At 46.0% G+C, this 21,109-nt stretch overlaps 1 protein-coding gene and 1 pseudogene across 1 annotated transcript; one reads left to right on the plus strand and one right to left on the minus strand.

Moving 5' to 3' along the window:
- Positions 1 to 7,071: 7,071 nt before the first annotated feature.
- LOC136357005 (uncharacterized) lies at positions 7,072 to 13,225 on the minus strand (annotated as a pseudogene).
- A 1,854-nt stretch (positions 13,226 to 15,079) lies between these two features.
- On the plus strand, positions 15,080 to 17,285 carry LOC107281276 (polygalacturonase At1g48100-like). The gene is made up of 5 exons (XM_015786832.3): positions 15,080 to 15,434; positions 15,546 to 15,677; positions 15,945 to 16,109; positions 16,217 to 16,258; positions 16,357 to 17,285. Exons 1-5 carry the CDS (start codon positions 15,189 to 15,191, stop codon positions 17,116 to 17,118), a joined length of 1,347 nt encoding a protein of 448 aa, XP_015642318.1. The 5' UTR covers positions 15,080 to 15,188; the 3' UTR covers positions 17,119 to 17,285.
- The last annotated feature ends 3,824 nt before the right edge of the window (positions 17,286 to 21,109 follow it).

Below are 21,109 nucleotides of genomic sequence, written 5' to 3' on the forward strand. Positions count from 1 at the left end.
AAAATTAGTTCCCATCAATTTTCTTCTAAGAGATTACTGGCCCTAAAATTTTTTTCATTAAAGAAACTGCGTGTCCTATTATTTTTTCTAAATAGAATAAGTACAACAACTTTTTCATTAAGAATTTTTACAAACGCAGACATCATGCTACGCGCCTATGCCTCTATATCTCGATGATTGCCGATTTATCTAAGTAGTTTTTATTCCCCTTTTGTTGGAAAAGGTGTCCCACAGTGCGATCGTCGGCATAAACATATTTTCTTGCGAGTTAATACATTCTGAAGAGTACTACTAAATAAAAACAAAAATCAGACACCAACAACTGAATTTTAACACCTGTCGAATAAAAAAAGTTAAATTTGCATCTTGAGGATCGATCCTGACAATGGAGTTGGATAAAGAAAACAAGTTTTTTTTTGAGGGAAAAGAAAACAAGTTTAACTGTGTGCTCAGCTCAAATTTTCTCTAAGAACAAACATTTTCCGATGAAAAACAAACGGTATGTGATTCTCTAAGCTCAATTTTTTAACATAATAATTTTATAATTGATTTTGTTTTTTTTCATTTTCAATCATGGTTTTTCCTGTCAAGACTAGAAGTACAAGAATCATGGTCCAAAATTATTTTTCTTGACCTCGTTCACTTGTGTTTGCTCGCCTTATAACCCACAGCTTTAAAAATGCCTCCAAGCATACCTACCCAAAACTTGTTTTATTTTAATATTATTTCTGAACTACATAATAAATTGTATAATTTATTAAATCGAAAGGAGTCACGATTACTGATAAATTAATTACCAAAAAAGTAAAATTGAAACAAAAAAGGGAAAACCGTTCCACTAGTACCCAAGACATAGCGTGAGGGTTTGCAATTGCATAATCGGGCATATGATCTGCCGATGTTGTTGCTTGTCCAATCACAGCATAGTAATTTAGAAGGGTGTTCACATGCGTCCGGCCAATTGGAATCTGTATCAGGTCATTGTCGAGACACGACTGTTTTGTTGAACATATCACTCAGAGTATCCTTAAAAGAGTTGTACTCTACTCCCTCCGTAAAAAAAAAAGCAAACCCTAGATTTCTGTGTCCAATTTTGATTGTTCGTCTTATATGAAATTTTTTATAATTCATATTTTTATTGTTGTTAGATGATAAATCATGATTAATATTTTATGCATGACTTGTCTTTTTAATTTTTTTCATAATTTTTTCAAATAAGACGGACGGTCAAACGTTAGGCACGGAAACCAGAGTTTGTCTTTTTTTTGGGACGGAGGGAGTATGTAGTAATTTTTGAAACTTCTTTAATTAAAGTCTTTGAAATAACCCGATGTTTATAACTAGATTAATTAGTAAAAAACAATTTTGAGTAAATTGTGCTAATGAATACATGAATTCAAATGGTGTACTCTCAATGGACTTTTAGGTTACTCCCTCCGTCCAATTTTAAGTGCAGCCATGAGTTTCCGTGCCTAACTTTGATCGTCCGTCTTATTTGAAAATTTTTTGAAAACATGTAAAAACATAAGTCACGTATAAAGTATTATTTATGTTTTATCATCTCATAACAACAAAAATGCACTATCTCCGGGAGATACCCATATGATACTTGTATGACTTCATGAATAATACTTGTATAAGATTAGGTCAATTGCAAAACCCCGTGAACGAGGAATGTATGACGAAATCCATTACACATCAATCCTAGAATAGTTCTGTTCGTTAATTATGAACCTGTCATTCTCCGAAGAAGACATGGGCTCACATGAGGCTCCTACGTGTTATGCGTGGCGTAGGCCAATCACCCGGGTCCCTCTCGGTCCCTCAGGATCCTGCGTGCTGCTATCGCTCATGCTATGTATGGCGTTATGTATAGCGTCATGTCCGGTTTCTATTACTACTTCATATTATGTTATTTTTAAGTAGAAATTATGGAATAAGCAAAAGTACAGATGAAGCCGTAAAAAAAAAGGCAGTCCTTAGATTGGCACGTTAAGTGAATTGTAGACGATACTCACTCCGTCCTAAAATGTACTATCTCCGTCCCAAAATAATTATATTTCTATGATTCAAACTTTGTCCCAAAATAATTGTAATTCTAGAGTACTAATTGCCCCATCAATCATCTCTCATTCAAATTTCTCCCTATTATACCCTCAACCATCTTTCCACTCTCACATAAACACCATTTAATGAGGGGCACTATAGTCTTTTTTCTCAAACCTTAATATATGCTAAACAACATAGAATTACAATTATTTTGGGACGGAGGTAGTAAGAGATTTTAGATGAATGTGACACTTCTATTATGAATCTAGATAGGGAGCCTGTCCAAATTCGTAATATTAAGAAATAGCTCATCCCTTCAAAATCCCTTATATTTTAGGACCGAGGGAATACATGTTTTCTCTCTCTTGGTTAGGGGGAAGTAAAAAAAAAAGTTGAAAACTTATTGCTATGTCTAATCATTCTTGTCTTTTTTTCTCATCGTGATATCCTAAACCCCCTTATATTTGTAGACAAACCAATAGTTATAATCTCTTATAATTACGGGTAGAGTGAACTTATTTTTGGCTTGATTTTGTTGACCTTTGGATGTGCTATATGCTGCGCAGCCAGCCAGTATCACCTTAAGCTTCATCGTGTACCGGTGTCGTCTCCATTCACATATCAAGCTCAAGGTAATATTATCGAGATACTAGGTAGAATAGATTTCGATTTGTAGTACCACAGTATCAGGATACACATAGGATTAAGGTACTATCAGATTTTATAGATACTATCATATTTTAGAAAATACATATATATATAAAATATATAATATGTTGTATAAATTTAATACTGGTTTTGATAAATTTAATTGGTCTATACGTAAACTTAAGCATATTTATTCATATTATTTTCAATCCACCTTATTTTAAATAATATTTTGGTAGGATCATAGGGATAGTAGTATCGGCATACCGTTGACGGTTGTTAAGTACCAAGTTTAACCGTCAACTTCTGCATACAAAAATTCAAAATGTAATATCAAACTAGTTGTAGGAGTTTACTACTAACTTTCTTGACGAGTTTTGGTAACTATATATATATGCAGGTCATTTATGTATGAATATACACCCGATATGTGATAAAATGAATCTCCGGTCAATCATAGGCGAGTACAAGGATTACAGGCCCACAAGTTAGGTGAAACTGATCTAGGTATAGCACATCCCCTTAGAGTATTCTAAGGGTATCGAACACGAATAACGTGTGTGCATTATCTACGACCAGGATTCAATCTAAGCATAACAACTGAGGATAGTTTGGCAAGAGAGGATTCTTATGTCTTTTAATTAGCTAATTTAAGTTAAAGATAAAACTCTATCGAATGCTTCGACCACTGGTCTTACCCTGGTCTGCTAGGCTGAGCTCGACCTTGAGCTCTATAATGTACCCAAACGTGAAGGGATACAAAGAACGAATATGGCCGGCTGTCATCACCTACCGTCTACCTCACTTTTTGTGGAGCACACAACAAATGAAGGTAATTTCTAACCTAGACACTACGCTTGAGTTGTTAATTACTACTCTAGCCTTGCGTTGGAACTTCCTTCTTTATCCAAATTACTAGTACTAGAGCACTCAGTTGCACACTAAGAGACAAACCTGTACCAATCAAAATATATCACACTGAAATAAACTAATTAAAGAACATAAAGAAACTCAAACACTTACTTTGATAAAGGAATCATCCACCAAGGTAAAAGCGAGAGAAGAAGGCTGACAATCCTGACTTTCTCCGTAACTCCGTTGAAAGAATGCCGACAGTCCGACACTCCTTCCGGAGCTTCCCCTCACTCTCTATTAAACGAACATACTAAAGATGAAACTACAAGTGAGTTGTACTCTACTTGAGCTCAAGTTGTGTGTGTTGTGAAGTGTGAAGCCTCCTTTTATAGTAGTTAATGATGGTTGTATGACGGTTGTGGAGGTTGGTGTGCCCATAACTGTAATTGAAGAGCAATTAGGGATGTACATGTGGAAGGCCAGGATTAGAGGCGCTAGTGGCAGTTCAGCCGAACCCTTGGTTCGGCCGACCCATGGGCCCCACATCCTGGTATATCCTTTGGCCAGGAGACTCAGTGGTGGGCCCTCCAATCCTTGTATCCGGTTAGGATGGCTTGGCCCCACTTTAAGTCGGTTTTGATAGTCAGGTGGGTCCTCCAATCCTTGTATTCGCGCGTGATTGGTCGGAGGTTCATTTTCGTCGCATGGCAGATGAATTTTCTCTTGAAATGACCTACATACATATATTTAGCAAAACTATTAGAAATGTTGGCAATAAACTTCTACCACTAAGTTTTATAGTATATTTGATTTGTTTTATGCAGGAGTTGACGGTTAAAGTTTGCACTTAATGACCGTCAATAGTGTGCTCCACGAAAAGTGAGGTAGGTGGCATGTGGTGATAGCTATGTCCATCCCTTGTATCCCTCCACATTCGGCTACATCATAAAGCTCACGACCGGACTTAGCTTAGTAGACCAGGGAGGGCCGGTGCCCGAAACATTTGATAGAGTTTTACCATTGTGACAACCTAGCCCAATTATAATATGGCCTGTGTGGTCTATGAGAGCTATGTGCGCATGTTTAGTACCACCTTACTAGTTTAGCAAGGGTGGAACCAACTTATAAGGCCTCTTCCCTCCAACCATGCAAATCCCGGGTTAACCCTTTTACACAAAGCAAGGACGAACGTGTAAGTGGGCTCGCCCGTTAGATGGGCTAGCTACGCGGTTCTGGAGGGAGGGCTGTTACAAATGGTGTCAAAGCCGATCCTCACTGTTGCACGTACGGGTCAATATGCAGGCATATGGTGCATGGCGCATGTGGACTCTGTGTGAAGTATGATATGGTGCCTGCACTGGACGTACGGGGGTGTGTTCCTGGACATTTTCGTATATGCTTGTGTGGCTATGTGGGTGAGTTGGAGGCTGTTACAAATGGTATCAGAGCCGACCCTCGCAGTTGCGCATACGGGTCAATGTGCAGGCATATGGTGCATGGCGCATGTGGACTCTGTGTGAAGTATGATATGGCGCCTGCACTGGACGTACGGGGGTGTGTTCCTGGACATTTTCCTATATACCTGTGTGGCTATGTGGGTGAGTTGGACCGACGGGGACGTCAGGTCCTTTGAGGGGGGTGTATGTGACATCCTTGCCCAATTAGGATATGGCCTGTGTGGCCCATGAGAGCTGTGTGCGTATGTTTAGTACCACCTTGCTAGTTTAACAAGGGTGGAACCAACTTATGAGGCCTCTTCCCTCTAACCATGCCTTGTGGGTGAGTTGGACCGACGAGGATATCGGTTCCTTTGAGGCCTCTATCCTCTAACCATGCCATGTGGGTGAGTTGGACCGACGAGGATATCGGTTCCTTTGAGGGAGGTGTATATGACATCCTAGCCCAATTAGGATGTGGCATTTGTGGCTCATGAGAGCTATGTGCGTATGTTTAGTACCACCTTGCTAGTTTAACAAGGGTAGAACCAACTTATGAGGCATCTTCCCTCCAACCATGCCAAGTACTCCCGGGTTAAACCCTTTTACACAAAGCGAGAACGAAAGTGTAATTGGGGTGGTATGTGTAAGTGGGCTCGCCCGTCGGATGGGCTAGCTATGCGGTTCTGGAGGTAGGGCTGTTACAACCTTTAACTTAAGTAGCTAGATGAATCCATAGGAGTCCTTTAACTTAAGTAGCTAGATGAATCCATAGGAGTTCTCTCTAGTCTACCCTATCATTAGTTGTTGTCCCGTTCGTAGATATACCCTTGGAATACTCTGAGGAGTCCTTTAACTTAAGTAGCTAGATGAATCATAGGAGTTCTCTCTAGTCTACCCTGTCATTAGTTGTTGTCCCGTTCATAGATATACACACACATTCTTTGTGATTTGATTTGATACCCTTGGAATACTCTGAGGTAATGACTATATCAAATACCAATAGATACTATCTAAAATTTTGTAGAATTGTGTGGAAATGAATAGTAAGAGCCAGATGGCCGCAAGGACGGCGGCAGCGGCACGCTTTTCTTCTTCTCACCCAGGCAACCTCCATGGTTGGGGTACCATGGTTGCTCGGTGGCGGTTCCGCCAGCGATGGCGAGGAGAGCGGTGGAAGAGGCGGTGGGGGAGGGGTTGCGCCAGATCCGGTCTTTGGCGGGATTGGCAGCGGCGACGACAAGCTATGAATACGAGTATCGATGGAGGCGAAATCCTAGGAGGTAGAGTATGTTTACATGGTATGTTTCCATCAATTTAGTTACAATGCACATGCGTTTCTGCACATGTTCACATGCATTTTTTTTCTATCCTAGGTGGGCAATGTGTACGAAGTATGCTCATGTGGACAAAGATGGACAAGTGACTCACTTACGCCGTGTTTAGTTCCAAATTTTTTCTTCAAACTTCCAACTTTTCCATCACATCAAAACTTTCCTACACAAATAAACTTCCAACTTTTCCGTCACATCGTTCCAATTTCAACCAAACTTCTAATTTTAGCGTGAACTAAACACACCCTTAACTCACATTATTGATCCAGATATGCATTTTAAAACTAGAGTAATCTACATGACATACCTAAAATATATTTTACTCTGAAACTTTAAAATCATAATACCTATGGTTTTATGTCATAATTCATAATACATATTGTTTTCTGCAATCTGAACGATGAAACATGGGCTTTCCATAAAATACATCAGTAGTATTACAACTTGCAAGGTGGGTGCAATTTAGTCACTCATCTTGCGAAATGCTTAAATGAGTCGATATCTTATTTCGATGGTGCAAATTTATGAAATACATGTCAAATGAATTGTTTGTTTTCAAATTGGAAGGTGCACTGACCTTACATAATGTATTTTTTAGCTATGTGAGCAGAGCAAGCAAAAAAAAATAACAGTCATATTTTTTTTTGTATATATGGTACTATTGTTTTCAATGAAGACGGTCATATAGTGCTTGGCAATCAATAATAAAATTCATCTTCTATTTTTTTTTGCGGGGAAGGGTAAATCTATTACTCAAATTTAGCGTCATCATAGATTATCTGTGATATAAAGTTACAAGACCCTTCCAACCAGAAATCAGAAACATTCTCAGACCGAGCTTTATTCGCTAACGCATGGCTAACCCGATTCTGACTCCGATGAATCTTCTTGACGACGAAAGCCCGCTGATCCGACAGCAGATATTTAATCTCTCTGATTACGTAAGCATGGGCTGATAGGTCCCCAGCCTTGGATTGAATTAGCTGACTTGCCTCCAGGCAATCTGTTTCAACTATCAGGGGGAGCAGAGTCCATTGGATCGCCAGCACAACTCCTTCTGCGATGGCACAGAGCTTAGCTTCTAACTCCCCACTGCAACGTCCGATGGCCCTGCAGGAAGAGAAAATGACATTTCCACTATCATTTCGTAATACCATCCCAATACCCCCTCGTTCCAGGAGAGGATCAAATGAGCCATCAACGTTTAATTTCATCCAACCACTTCTTGGTTTCTCCCAGTGTGCATCCGGTGGTCTGACGAGCCACTGCATGCAGAACAGGAAACTGAACCACATGTTTTCCTTTTTCCAGGTTTGCCAGGAGGTGTTGTCTGATTTGCAACAGTGTTGAGGCATAGCTCTCTAGAAAGCGGACTGAAACTTGGATTGGTGGGGCAGATTTACCATGCATTATTTCATTACGAATAAACCAGATATGCCACAGTATCATCAAGAACATGGTTCTGTCTCCCTCAGATATTTGCTCCAGGCAATCAAATAGCCATGAACCACTTCCATGAACATTATCCATACTGAGTGTAATATTCCCAGCTTGACGCATTGCCAGCCAGAGTTGCCTCGCATGAGGGCACCTGCATAAGGCATGTGCAGAGTCCTCCTTCTCCCTCTCGCATATAGCACACTCATCATTCACCTCCAATTTCCTTTTTCTTTTATTATCCAGAGTTGCTAAACTATTAGAGGCCACTTTCCATGCAAAAATCCTTATTTTTTGGGGGACGTTACATTTCCAGATTAAGTCCCAGGATCTCTTACTGTTGGCAGCAGAAGAGCTCGAGCCCTCCTCTTTGTTCTTTAAGCTGACTGCAAGATGATACGCACTATGAACTGAAAACCTCCCCAGTTTGTCAGGGTACCATGCTACGAAATCATCATCAGCTCTGGGAGATAAACGAATATTCAGAATTGCATCAGTATCAATACCCAGAAAATGTTGATTAATTTTATTCACATCCCAGGTGCCAGCGGCTGTAATGAGTTCAGAGACCCATTTGATCCGACAGTTCGCCTTCACCGTGATCGGCCTCCTTGTGTGTTCTCTCAAAATCCACGGGTCCCGCCAAACTCGCACTGAATTACCATTGTCGATTCTCCAAATTAAACCCTGTTTCAGCAGTTCAAGCCCATGCAAAATTCCTCTCCAGCTGGCTGAAACATTACACCCAAAAACCGTATCAGTCTGAGAACCGTTGGGATAACACTTAGCTTTCAGAACCCTAGCACATAGACTTCAGGAAATTCAATGAGTCGCCAAGCTTGTCTTGCCAACAAAGCCTGATTAAAAAGTTTGATGTCCCTGAAGCCTAGATCACCACACTGTTTAGCTTTTGTCAGAGTATTCCACGATCTCCAATGGGTCTTACGATGACCACTCTCAGCCCCCCACCAAAAATTCTTTGTTAGCTTATTAAGCTCTTCGCAAACAGAATCAGGCAGCTTGAATATTCCCATGACATACACCGGTATAGCCTGAAGGACTGCCTTGATCAAGACTTCCTTACCTCCACTTGATAAGTAATTTTCACCCCATTGGATTACTCTTTTCCACACTTTTTCTTGAAGACTCTGAAACTTCCCTTTATTCATTCTCCCCTCAGGCGTTGGGAAACCCAAGTATTTCTCCTCAAAACTATCCCTATCAACCTGAAGGACATTTTTTATAGTGGCCTGGACAGGTTGTGGTGTTGAAGACCCCATCATAATCGAGCATTTAGATGGATTAATCAACTGACCTGTACCACAAGCAGAGTTGCTTAGCACTTCCTTAAACACTTGCGCCTGCTGCTGGTTTGCCTTGAAAAACAGGAGTGTATTGTCGGCAAAAAGCAGGTGTGAGATACCCGGCGCATTGCGACAAACATGCAGAGGAGAAAGATCATTGTGCGCCACCTTCTCTTTCAAGACAAGAGAGAGCCCGTCAGCCACGAACAAAAAGAGGAAGGGCGAGAGAGGGTCTCCCTGGCACAGACCCCTGGAGGGCGCAAATGACTCGATGAGGGTTCCATTGAATTTAACAGAGTATCTCACCGTGGTTACACATGCCATAATCCAGTTAACCCACTTGTGAGCAAAACCCATTCTAGTCATTGCTGTTTCCAGAAATTGCCAATCCACTCTATCGTACGCTTTTGACAGATCAAGTTTGTAAGCACACATAGCTTTATTTGGCTGCTTGTTCTTCTGAATTGAATGGAAGCACTCAAAGGCCAGCAGTGCATTATCTGTTATCAGACGCCCTAGCACGAATGCACTTTGCTCATCTGAGACTAAATCATCTAAACATAACCTCAACCGATTAACCAAGCATTTGGAGACCACTTTGTATACCACATTACAAAGACTTATCGGTCTAAAATCCTTCAATCCAACAGGTTGATCAATTTTTGGGATGAGGACAATGACCGTTTCGTTAACTCCCGATGGCATAGATCCAGTGTGAAAGAATCTCCTAACTGCAGCCATAATATCCTGCTTAACGATATTCCAATTACATTGATAAAAACGCACTGGGAACCCGTCGGGCCCTAGCGCCTTCAGGGGTCCAATCTGAAACACCGCCGTGGCAATCTCCTCATCAGTAAATCCCACACACAATTTGTCATTCATTTCATCTGTAATCCTCTGCTGGATCAAGTGAGTGACTCTATCAGGAGATATATTGGGGTCGGCAGTGAACATTCCTTTGAAGTAATCCGTTTCCATTGTCTCCATTTCCTTTGTCGTGTTATGAACAGTTCCATCACTATCCCTCAACTTGGAAATACGGTTCTTTTTTGCTCTCCAGACAGCTCGGCTGTGGAAGAATCGAGTATTCCGATCACCCTCCTTAAGCCAGTTAACTCTAGATCCTTGTAACCACAACATTTCTTCTCTATATAGCAGCTCATTCATATGATCAGTAGCCTTACGAATAAGCAAACTGTCAGCATTAGTCGCTTGGAGCTCAGCGAGCTTCTTCTAGCTTTCTCAATTTATCTGCCCACATTCTTAACTTTCCTATTACTCCATGATTTCAAGGAAGACATGACCTTAGCTAGTGCAGTACTCACTTCCCCTAGATCACCTTTGCCACCCGCAATAGACCAGGCCTCCTCAACAATTTGGCTAATCTCTGGTTCTCTTTCCCAGATGATTTCATAATGCAGACATTTTCTACTAACCTGAAGGTTCTCCTTTACCTGAAAATTCAGGAGAATTGGACAGTGGTCCGAGCAAGGCGACACCATGTGGACCACCTGTGCTGCTGTGAATATGTCCCTCCACCTATCGTTTGCTACTGCAAGATCCAACCTCACTTTCACATTACTCCAACCATCTCTACAGTTATCATACGTATGGGGGAGCCCTTTAAAACCAAGATCTTGCAGTTCACAGATTTGTAAAGCATTACGAAAGGCTTGCATTTGGCTCACTTCTTTGCTTTTTGGAGAAATGTTCAAATTGCCAAAGAGCTTCATTGAAATCACCCATGACCAACCACGGCAAGTTGGAGGATTGCCTTATTGTATTTAACATGCTCCACATACGGTGCCTATTCTCCACCCGTGGCTCTCCATACACAAAAGTAACATGCCAAAGAGGATCATCCGGAGAGAGACAGACATACGCATCAATATATCTCTCATTCATATCTTTAATATCAATAGAAACAGACTCATGCCAAAACAAAGCCAGACCCCCACTCAAACCATCACTATCAATACCCGCACAACCTCTAAGACCCAACCTTTTACAAAGACGACTCAACTTGTCCACCTTCTGTCTAGTTTCACACAAAAACACGATCTGGGAACTTGTCTCTTTAACCAAGGCACATAAGTCACGAACTGTCGTGGCGTTCCCAGCCTCGCGACAGTTCCAGGCTAGGCAACTTATTGCTCCTGGTGGAACCCTAACACGGGCCCCACCAGTTTACCAGCAGCCCCTGGGTTGGTTGCTTCCATGTCATCCTTCTCGGTCCCTCTTCCCGCCTCCTTCCTAGAGCGCTTCAGTGCCCTTGTCGAGTCCCCTACCTTTTTCTGCTCCAGATCTTGGTTTCCCCCGTGCTGCTCGTACTGCAACAGCGCCTGTTGCACCTTGCCCACCCTTCTGACAGATGAACTGTCCAGGTTCTTTCTCTTGATTGGACTGCATGTATCTTCCATGGAGCTCTCCTCAATTGAATCCTGCTGAGTATTCAAAAAAGAATCGCCGGGATCATCTCACTTGAAGTCTGAGACGCCGGTTCCTTGCTAGCAATTCCTTTCACCAGTGCACCAGCCTGAACCTTCTTAAGCTGCATCCCTTCCTTCTGTTGGCACTGCCCCAAGCTATTCATGTCCGACACATGCATCAAATTAGTCTGGCTGGCAAGAAGATCATCTACTCTTTCATCACCCTTCCCTTCCCTATGATCAAAGACATCAAATGCATCAACTCGCGAAGGGAGATCTGTAGCATGAACGCTTTCAACCTTGTGCCCTTTTGAAGAAGAGCTTGCACTGCCAGCCCCTCTGAAAACCAGCTTCCTCGATACCCCCATATTCTGCAATGCTTTGACCCTGCTCACCTTCCTCTCAAAAGGTTTTAGAGGCGAACAACGAAGGTCAGCTGAGAAGGGGAAAGGCACATCCTCGTTCGACACCTGCTTTGCACATTCCTTGTCAGAGTGGCCAATAAACCCACAAGAGAAGCAAAAATGAGGGACCCTCTCATATCTCACATTGAACTTGCGTGTCTCTTCCTTCCCATTAATCTTGATTTTAATATCCAACTTTGTTTTTAGGGGCTTGTTGACTGGTAAATCAACTCGGATACGAAAGAAGTCATGTCTGTTACTCCCGAACGCATCAACATCAACCTCTCGGACCTTCCCGATCTTACTTCCATACAAATCACCTCTAGCCTTGTTCATCATAACTAGGGGAAGGTCATAAACACGTACCCAGATGGGTACAGTATCCAATGGCACCATTGATGGATTGGTTAAACCGTCAAACTCAGCGACCAAAATCGCATCACCACGATGCAGCCAGGGCCCCCCTTGGAGCACAAACAGATAATCCCCTTCATTAGAGAAAGTGATGATAAACAGATTGTCCTTTAGTGACTTGTAGCTCATCTCTGCCCGAAGTCTCCAAGCCCTTCTCATGTCTTCAAACAGAGCAACAGGATTAGGAAACCTCATCGAGTAGAATCTGGCTAAAACAGTCAATTGCCCTGCCTTCTGCACTTCTTCCTCTTCCAGGATCACTTCAACAGCGTCATCATCCTCCTCATCAACTGGACCTTCTGTAAACGCAGCAGGACCTTGTAAAGACTTGGAACCACCCTGAGATTCTACTGGTTTCTGACGGAAATCCTCTTCACGTGATGCATCTGCCAAACCAGAGCCTCCAGCCAAAGCAAGCTGTTGATCAACCAAGACGACATCGAGCGGCTTCGGGCGGGTAACCTTCTCACCGATGGTCCCTTTTTCGCCCCCACCGCCGGTATCAGCCATGGGAAGGATCACATGTAGTTGGCGTGGAAACCCTAGATTGCAAACCAATTTTGTTTTCCAAGAGGGGAGGGTATGAGCCCCTGGGCTCCCTAACGATCTGATTTTATATATCGGAAGCAAGGCGTCCTGATCCGAGACGAAAAGCAGCCAAGGAAACTGTCCCTGACCAAAACAGCCTTTATCTCCACTCAAATAACCAAAACTGATCTGAATAACAAACCACATAAGAAAGCCAAGATCAAAACCGACCAAAATGGAGAACATGCCAAAAGGATCAGCATCAATACCCAAGGCAGCCTGAATTATCCCATAACCATTGGAAACCGAGACAAAACCAGGAATATAACAGCCACGGGAAGCAGAGATATCCCAGAGATCGTAAACTGGATGAGCAGGCGGCATCCCTGCAAAATTCCACACTGGATCGGAGAAACCTGTTTACACCTAAATTTGGCACCTATGGACGAAATAGGGGAAAATTGCCAAAGTTTGGAAAGTGACGGGTTTTCTTCATAGGGCCGGTCAGACCACAGGTGTGTGGGCGGTCTGACCGGCTAGTAGGGCCGGTTTGACCACAGGTATGTGGGCGGTCAGACCGTCAGGGTCCAAGTCCGAGTCTGTTTTCGTCGGGTCCCGGGTTTCCTTGCTCGGGAAGACATGTTTCGTGTTTCCTTTGGTTTCTATCCCGAGTTGGACGTGGAGAAGGGCCTGTAGAGGGCAAGACCATCCCCTATTTAAGGGACAAGGCCGGTTCATTGTAAAACCCCCGAATACAATATACTTGAATCGTTCTTTTACTATGTTTTCTATTTTACCCTAGTTTAGTCCATCTTTGTCGGTTTGCGCCGTAAACCGTCCGCCGCCGCTGCGAGAGTGCGACACCTCTTTGTAGGTTTGTCCTGAAAACCTTCCGTTTTGCCCACAAGACGGGTAGTTATCCTCATATTGATCTAATCGGCCTAGAGGCTGATTTTGATCTCTAAATCGGCTCCGCTAGCCGGTTTAGCTTTTCTTTTTGCAAAACCCATCTTGATTTGGCCCTTTGGCTAGATCGAGGTGGTTAGCGACTCCATATCACCGCAAGGCGTTTAGGTGTTGCGATCGTGCTTGTCGACTTATCAAAAAGTTGCCAAAAAAACCCTCCATCCAAACACATCTCCCGCTGGAGATAATGGCCGGCGCCACCTGATCGCCCGGGCGCCGCCAAAAACCCTTCCGTATAATCCGGACCTAACACTTCAGGCCATTGATCTTTTAAGTATTAACTCCTTCCTAAGAATCTTAAGTACTCGTGATCTGATTCTGATGAGGATTTTAAATTCATCTTCTATTAGATTTTACTACCGGTAAAATTACATGTTGGCTTGTTTATGAATCACGTGTGACCATGTTGCGAAAGAAATCAACGTGGCATCCAACTTTATTGCGAACACCCCCACACATGTTTTATGTGATTTGTACTGCCAAAACAAAATAAGTGACTTGTTTAAGCATTTTACAAGACAAAAATTGAATCTCGCAAGTTGTAATACTACCAGAACATTTTACTCATTATATAAAATCTAAAAACTTTTATACATTGCCACATGATGAGGTACGTTAGCAGCTTCTTTTCTCCCATAAAAAAAAATACACAAATGCTAAAAAAATATTCAACATCATCTTAAATTTAAAGACCTGTGCAATACAAACTCAGTTTACTTTCGCTACGATTGTGCAATGTAAACTATTTGAACACTGAACAAGCATACTAGTCTAGAAGAATCTGGGAAACCTTGGAGTTCACAAGTAGTTTGGCCTGGCTAGCCAGCAATATCACAATCCCGTATAGTAGCCTCTTGAAGCGTGCAACGAAACTAGTTAATCGGTCGGTCTCTTCCAAGAACAAATGAAAGGTGTGTTGGTTATTTGCAGCTTCGAACTTGTCATATAGTCACAAACATGGGTTGATCTTGATTACACGTACATCTTAGCCGTCTAAATCAGCAAGGTCACGAGCTCCTCCTCAAGCGTCATGCATTCATAATTCCATATACAAACAAAAGCAGGATATCAGTTAAGTCTATAATCCTGTACAGCAACTACTAGCACTACTAGTTAACACTAGTGGATTATTTCATTCCCAGTGCAATTAACAAAAGCTACCCGGCTTGGCAATTGATTCCTTGCAATCAATCCCCATTTCCTATCATGCATCGATCGATCGATCCATCAGTGAATACATATATATATATATGTACCCATATATTTATGACTGATCACGCATGCAAACTAATAGGCACTCCTGGTAGTGTGGTTAGTAGTAGTAATTAACTTGCCATTACAACGAGATCAATCACATTAGTAGCTAGAATCAAGGAGATCGATGATGAGAAGGCCAAGAAGCCTAAACGCCTCTACCGCCGGCAGCTTCCCCTTCCTCCTCGTTCTTGTTGTCACCTCCTCCTTCCTCTCCGGCCGTTGCCTCGCGACGACAGACTCCCATCACCGTCGACCGCCCGCCGGCCGCCACGGCCCACCAAGACCTGTTTCGCCGCCATCGCCGCCGGCGACCACCTTCAGCGTGTTGCAGTACGGCGCCGTCGGCGACGGCGACAAGGACGATACAAAGGCAAGTGCAGAGTGCAGACACACGCACATACACTCACGATTGATTCTACATACGTTAATTGTCATGTGTAAATTCATGGTTGGTGATGTACTTGTGTGTGCTGTTTTCTAGGCGTTCGTCCACGCGTGGTCGGCGGCGTGCGCCGTGAGGTCGTCGACGGTGGTGGTGCCGGCGGGCTATCGGTTCGTCGTCGGCCCGGTCACGTTCACCGGCGACTCTTGCCAACCCAACACCGTCTTTCAGGTGAGTTTCGATCGATATATGTATGTGTTGCGTGTACCACTCGTCAAGCAGAACTGGACGGCACGTTTCTTTGGTAGTGCGTACCAACGCCAAAGAGCTTGTAACAAGATACAAATGCTTGCACGTGTGATGACTTGGGGTTTGAGAACTCGTATTTGTTGGCTATGTAAAGCAGTCCTCGCCATTTTGTCCAGGAGACATCCGACAATTTAAGACTGAAATTTCAAAAAAAAAATTGTCTTAAATTTTAGTCCCCCTATCTTTCAGCTGGACGGAACGATCGTGGCCAACACGGACTCGGGTGCGTGGTGCTCCGGGAACGCAGTGCAGCAGTGGCTCGAGTTCAGGAGCTGCACCGGGCTCACCATCCAGGGCTCCGGCACCGTCGACGGCCAAGGCAGCCACTGGTGGAGCGGCGGCGCACCGGCGACGGTAAGGATCCTTCCATGGCAAACAAATAAAAAATGATGGACCTACATATAAGTATGTGTGCGCCCACAAACATTGGAAATTTTGATCGTTGTTGTCTATTTCTACAGGACATCGACGCAGATCGCGTCGGGACAAACAACAGGCCAACAGTAAGAACAATTCTTCCTTTAGTGATTAGTACTAACGACATGTTATCAGTGATTATTGATAATTATGTGTATTTTAATTTGTTGTTTGTACAAAAAAGGCTTTGAGGGTGTACGAGAGCACGAACGTGGCGGTGACAGGGATAACCATACAGAACAGCGCCAGGTTCCACCTCACCTTCGACACCTGCCGCGCCGTCGAGGTGCGCGGCGTCGCCATCCGATCGCCGGGCGACAGCCCAAACACGGACGGCATCCACCTCGCCGGCTCCGTCGGCGTCTCCATCCAGAACGCCACCGTGGCGTGCGGCGACGACTGCGTCTCCATCCAGGACGGCTGCTCGCGCGTGCTCGTCCGCGGCGTCACCTGCGGCCCGGGCCACGGCATCAGCATCGGCGGGCTCGGCAAGGGCGGCGCCATGGCCGTCGTGTCGGACGTGACCGTGCAGGACGTGTCCCTGGTGGGGACGTCGGCGGGGGTGAGGATCAAGACGTGGCAGGGCGGGTCCGGGTCGGTGAGGGGCGTGCTGTTCTCCGGCGTGCGCGTGTCGGCGGTGAAGACGCCGATCGTGATCGACCAGTACTACTGCGACCACGCGACGTGCGCCAACCAGACGGCGGCGGTGGCCGTGTCCGGCGTGGCGTACAGCGGCATCACGGGGACGTACACGCAGCGGCCCGTGTATCTGGCGTGCAGCGACGCGGCGCCGTGCGCCGGGCTGCGCCTCGAGGACATCAAGCTCGCGCCGGTGAAGGAGGGCGGCTACGGCCGCCTCTACGGGCCATTCTGCTGGAAGGCGTACGGCGACGAGGTGCGCCCGGTCGTGCCACCGGTGGACTGCCTCATGGCCGGAGAGCCGTGATGACGCCGGACATGACATTGTTTACTTGAACTGCATGCGCGCCACGATCGCCGTACGTGATAGTGCCGACCCCGTTTGTAGCTTACACGGATTGTACGATATAGATGAATGTATGTAAATGTAAATGTTAGTATTAGCAGAAAACGAAGATAGAATTACGGGATTCATAGACAGGACAGGACAGGCTGATTCTTGAAGCATGATTGTCACACCCCGCCCTGGCACCGCCGTACGGTACGGCGCCAAGGGGGGTGTGCCACACGGGAATAGCGAACCGTCTCCTGCGGAACCGCGTCTGTCGGTACCAGTCCCAGGATACAGATGCTGGTACCTGCGGTAAGGTGATGAATCATAGCAACACGAATAATAAATTATACCTTTATGTGGCACCTTCGGGTAATCGCTGAGATGCAACCTTCAATCAAAAAGCAGCAGCAGAAAATAGCGTAGTTAGGGCTTCCAATCCACGAGCAGTGGCTTGGGTCTAGGGACGAAACCATAGCCTTCGCCATCTTCAACCTGAACTAAAAACAACAACAATGGGGGATTGAGTACTTTCGTACTCAGCAAGCCACGGGGAAATATGTAAATGCAAGCCTCAACGGAAGGTTAGGTTCATTTGGCAAACCATTTATTTTAACAACATTTTTAGAAAACTCTAGTGCGGTTTCTTATAAAACATTTGAAAAGAGACTTACCTTCTCGATCCTACCACGAGTTGCTTTGCAACAACTCAAGCGGAAGAGGCAAAATTTTAGTTTGATTCACTTTACTCTATTTTCCTTTATTAGTTTCTTCTCACTTTCTCCAATTGTATATCTCCATCAGATATCTCAAACTTCGCCTCAGGTCAGGGACCTCTCGTCCCATCCCATCTTGGCTGCTCTAAGCTATCCAACACCTATGACACTCTGCTTCCTCTCGGGAAGCCTACTCTATGATGCTATCTCGACATCCCAAGTCACATAGGCCCATTTCAAAACCACTCAGGTCATCCGTCAGCCACACAGACCGACTCTGGTAACGATTCCCATCCTACAGCAATATTCCACAAAAGCACAGGCAAACAAATCTACGCTAAGAGAATCACCTCACATTCGCCCTTGACCGTGGGCACAGCTGTCCGAATAGTTTAGTTAAACTCTACAGAGGTTGCACGCTTTACCCACACGACACGAAACTTACACCGGTACTGGCCGATACCGGAAGTTCGTTGCAAGGCCTTTCCAAAGCTAGTCCATTAAAAATCCTATGCCACATAGTAGGCCGAGTCTTACGACAAGCATCAGGCAGTCTCAGCCCACGTCTACTCAAGGTACACTAGGGATGCTTCTACGCCTATCTGTACCGTATCGCCACAATAGCGGCGGGGCCACTCATGGCCAAAGATCTGATCAAACACACACAACTTTGTCTCCTCATCCCCAGTGTCCCACTACTACTAGCATACAAGATAATCATGGAATAACTAAATATTTTTCTAGGGGTATCCCACAATACCCGTATGGTCACAGTGTAAGATGCTTGGATGGAATTCCCAAAGGAATCGGTCTTTACATGCGAATACGACAACAAGCCACTCAAGCGAGATTCCGCATCGCGAGCTTTCACAACTATATTTTCCTTTTCAAACCCACCGACTCCATGAGTCGGGTTTTTCTCAATACTTTCACAACCCAATTTTCCCATATTGACAATATAATAGTGGTTGTAGTGTTGGTGGGCACCTACGCTCAAGGAGCGTAGTTTCCCGAGTAACACCTTGGTGAGGCGACAAGGATCAAGTTTAACGGTAGACCGAGGCCGATTATAAAAACGTGTATACTAATCATGCAATTTGCAATCAACACATTTTATAAACTAGGAGCAATATGATTGAAGAGTGGCTTGCCTTAGTTGTTGGTCTTCAAATCTTCGAGAAAAATCCGCGTCTGTCGAATCTCTGGAACATTCGCTACACACTCCAAAAGAGAAAATCATCCAAAACCCTATAAACTAGATATAAACTATTATAACTAATAGTGCCATTGGATAGATCTCAATTTTAGAAAAAATGTGGAAGTTGAACAAAGTCAATCGGACTTACGGTTGAAGAGATATGAATTTTCAAAGATCAAAGGAATATTTGGAGCAAAGGAAATGGAGTTTCTTTAATTGGAAAGGAATATTCGGATGGAATATTCTTCGGGGCCCACTGTCAGTGGAAAGGAGGAGATGGCGCACGGTGGACCAAGTCTACCGAGCGCGCGGCGCGCTGAGGTGGCGGACCGGGCTCATGGACCACAGTCAGTACGCGCGGGGCCCAATGGTCAGTAACTCGGCGCACGTGGACCGGGTGTGTGGATCGACGGAGAGCGATGGGTGGACAAGGTCCACGCGGGTAGGAGACCGGCAACCGGGCCCACACGTCGGCGACATCGAACAGCGGACCGGGTGCACGGTTGGAAGGGAAAGGTGGGTCCCACAAGTAAGTGACCCGACGATTAAAAGGAAGTTTGATTAGAGATTAAGTATAAATGGGCCGACATGTAAGTGATACAACAGGGAAGGATTAAAGAGAGATTACTGCACGTGGCTTGATTAGTAACCGTGGGATTAAGGGAGATTTAATCAAGGATTTGGGGCAACCGGGCCCAATTGTCAATGAGATAATAAGGCAGGATTAAGAGGATGATTACTGTGCAAGAGTAATTAAGGGAACAGGGTCCCACCTGACAGTGTCTCTCTTCTTTTCCCCATCTCCTCCTCGATCTCCTCTTCTCGTTCCTCTTTCTTCTTCACGCACGCGCCGCGCGCACGAGCGGAGGAGGGCGAGGCGGACGAACCGGGGCGGCGATGCTCGTGGCCTGGTTCGGTGACCGGCGACGGGACGGTGCGGCGCCGGCGGCTCGGGCTGGTTGACGACCGGGCGCGGGACGACGCGCGGACGGCCGTCGGACCCGGCGGCGCGGTCGTGCGCAGGTCCGGAGGCAGCGCGTCGCGTCGGCCGAAGGGCACTCGGCGCGGGCGGCGCGACCGAGGCGGAGGGCGCCTCATGAAGGCGGTCGGCGCGGCGATATCGGCAGGCGCCGCGACGGAGGAGGCGGCGGAGTAGAGGTGGCGTGGGGAGGAGTAGAGGCGAGGCCGGCGGGTGACGCCCGATTGAAGGAGGTGGCCACGCGGCGGCGCGGAGGAGCCGGTGTGAGGAGGTCGCGGCCGGGGCGGCTATGCTCGCGCGTGGTCGGCCCGGCCGTGCGCGGAGGCATCCTGCTCGACGGCGGCGATAGGGATGGAGGCGAGCTGGCTCGGGGAGGGATGGCACAGAGGCGGTGATGGCGATGGGAATGGCGAAAGTTGGCGGATGGTGGTGTGAGGCGGATCTGTAGCTAATGCAAAGCTTGGCTTCGAGGAGAAGGGAGGAGCCAAGCTTCCAGGGTAAGGAAGGCTGAGGCGGCACTGTGGCGGCACAATGGCGATGGCAGAGGCGACGCAGCGGCGTGAGCTCGGCTCACGTGGGCGGCGTGAACACGCGGCTGCGGGGGATGGAGAGCGAGGGCGCGATGCTATGGACAAGGAGCAGCGGCGTTGACGAGGCAAGGATGGCGACGGTGGTGCAAGGACGGCGACGCCGACGCGGCGGCGTGAACTCGGATCTCACCTTCGGTGTGGACGAGAGACACGAGCTCGCCTAGCGCGTCGATTGGCTCAGTGGACGGGGTGCACTGGCAGCGGCCATGGTGCGAGAGGTGGATGAGGAGGAGCGAGGTGGCGGTGGTCTGGGCGGCGTGGACGCGGCGTTGGCGTTCGGCTTGGACGCACGACTGTGGGCGGTGGAGAGCGAGCACGCGAGGGTGGTGAACCCGGAGCAGCGGTGCATGAGCGAGCGACGGCCAGGGAGGCGGCGTAGTGACCGTCGGTCACTCGGCTTCTCCTGGGCACGCGTCAGCCACAGACGGAACGGGCGGCGCCGATGTGGGGCCGGATGTTGACATCGGCACAGGGCGGCAGCGAC

This window comes from Oryza sativa, chromosome 6 (genome assembly GCF_034140825.1).
Source record: "Oryza sativa Japonica Group chromosome 6, ASM3414082v1".
Classification (NCBI taxonomy): domain Eukaryota; kingdom Viridiplantae; phylum Streptophyta; class Magnoliopsida; order Poales; family Poaceae; genus Oryza; species Oryza sativa.

Bases quoted from the DNA above. Each gene is read 5' to 3' on its own strand.
- LOC107281276 (XM_015786832.3), top strand. From the start codon at position 15,189: ATGATGAGAAGGCCAAGAAGCCTAAACGCCTCTACCGCCGGCAGCTTC. The intron at 15,435-15,545 runs GCAAGTGCAGAG...GCTGTTTTCTAG, and splicing joins GCGACAAGGACGATACAAAG to GCGTTCGTCCACGCGTGGTC. The intron at 16,259-16,356 runs GTAAGAACAATT...TGTACAAAAAAG, and splicing joins GGACAAACAACAGGCCAACA to GCTTTGAGGGTGTACGAGAG.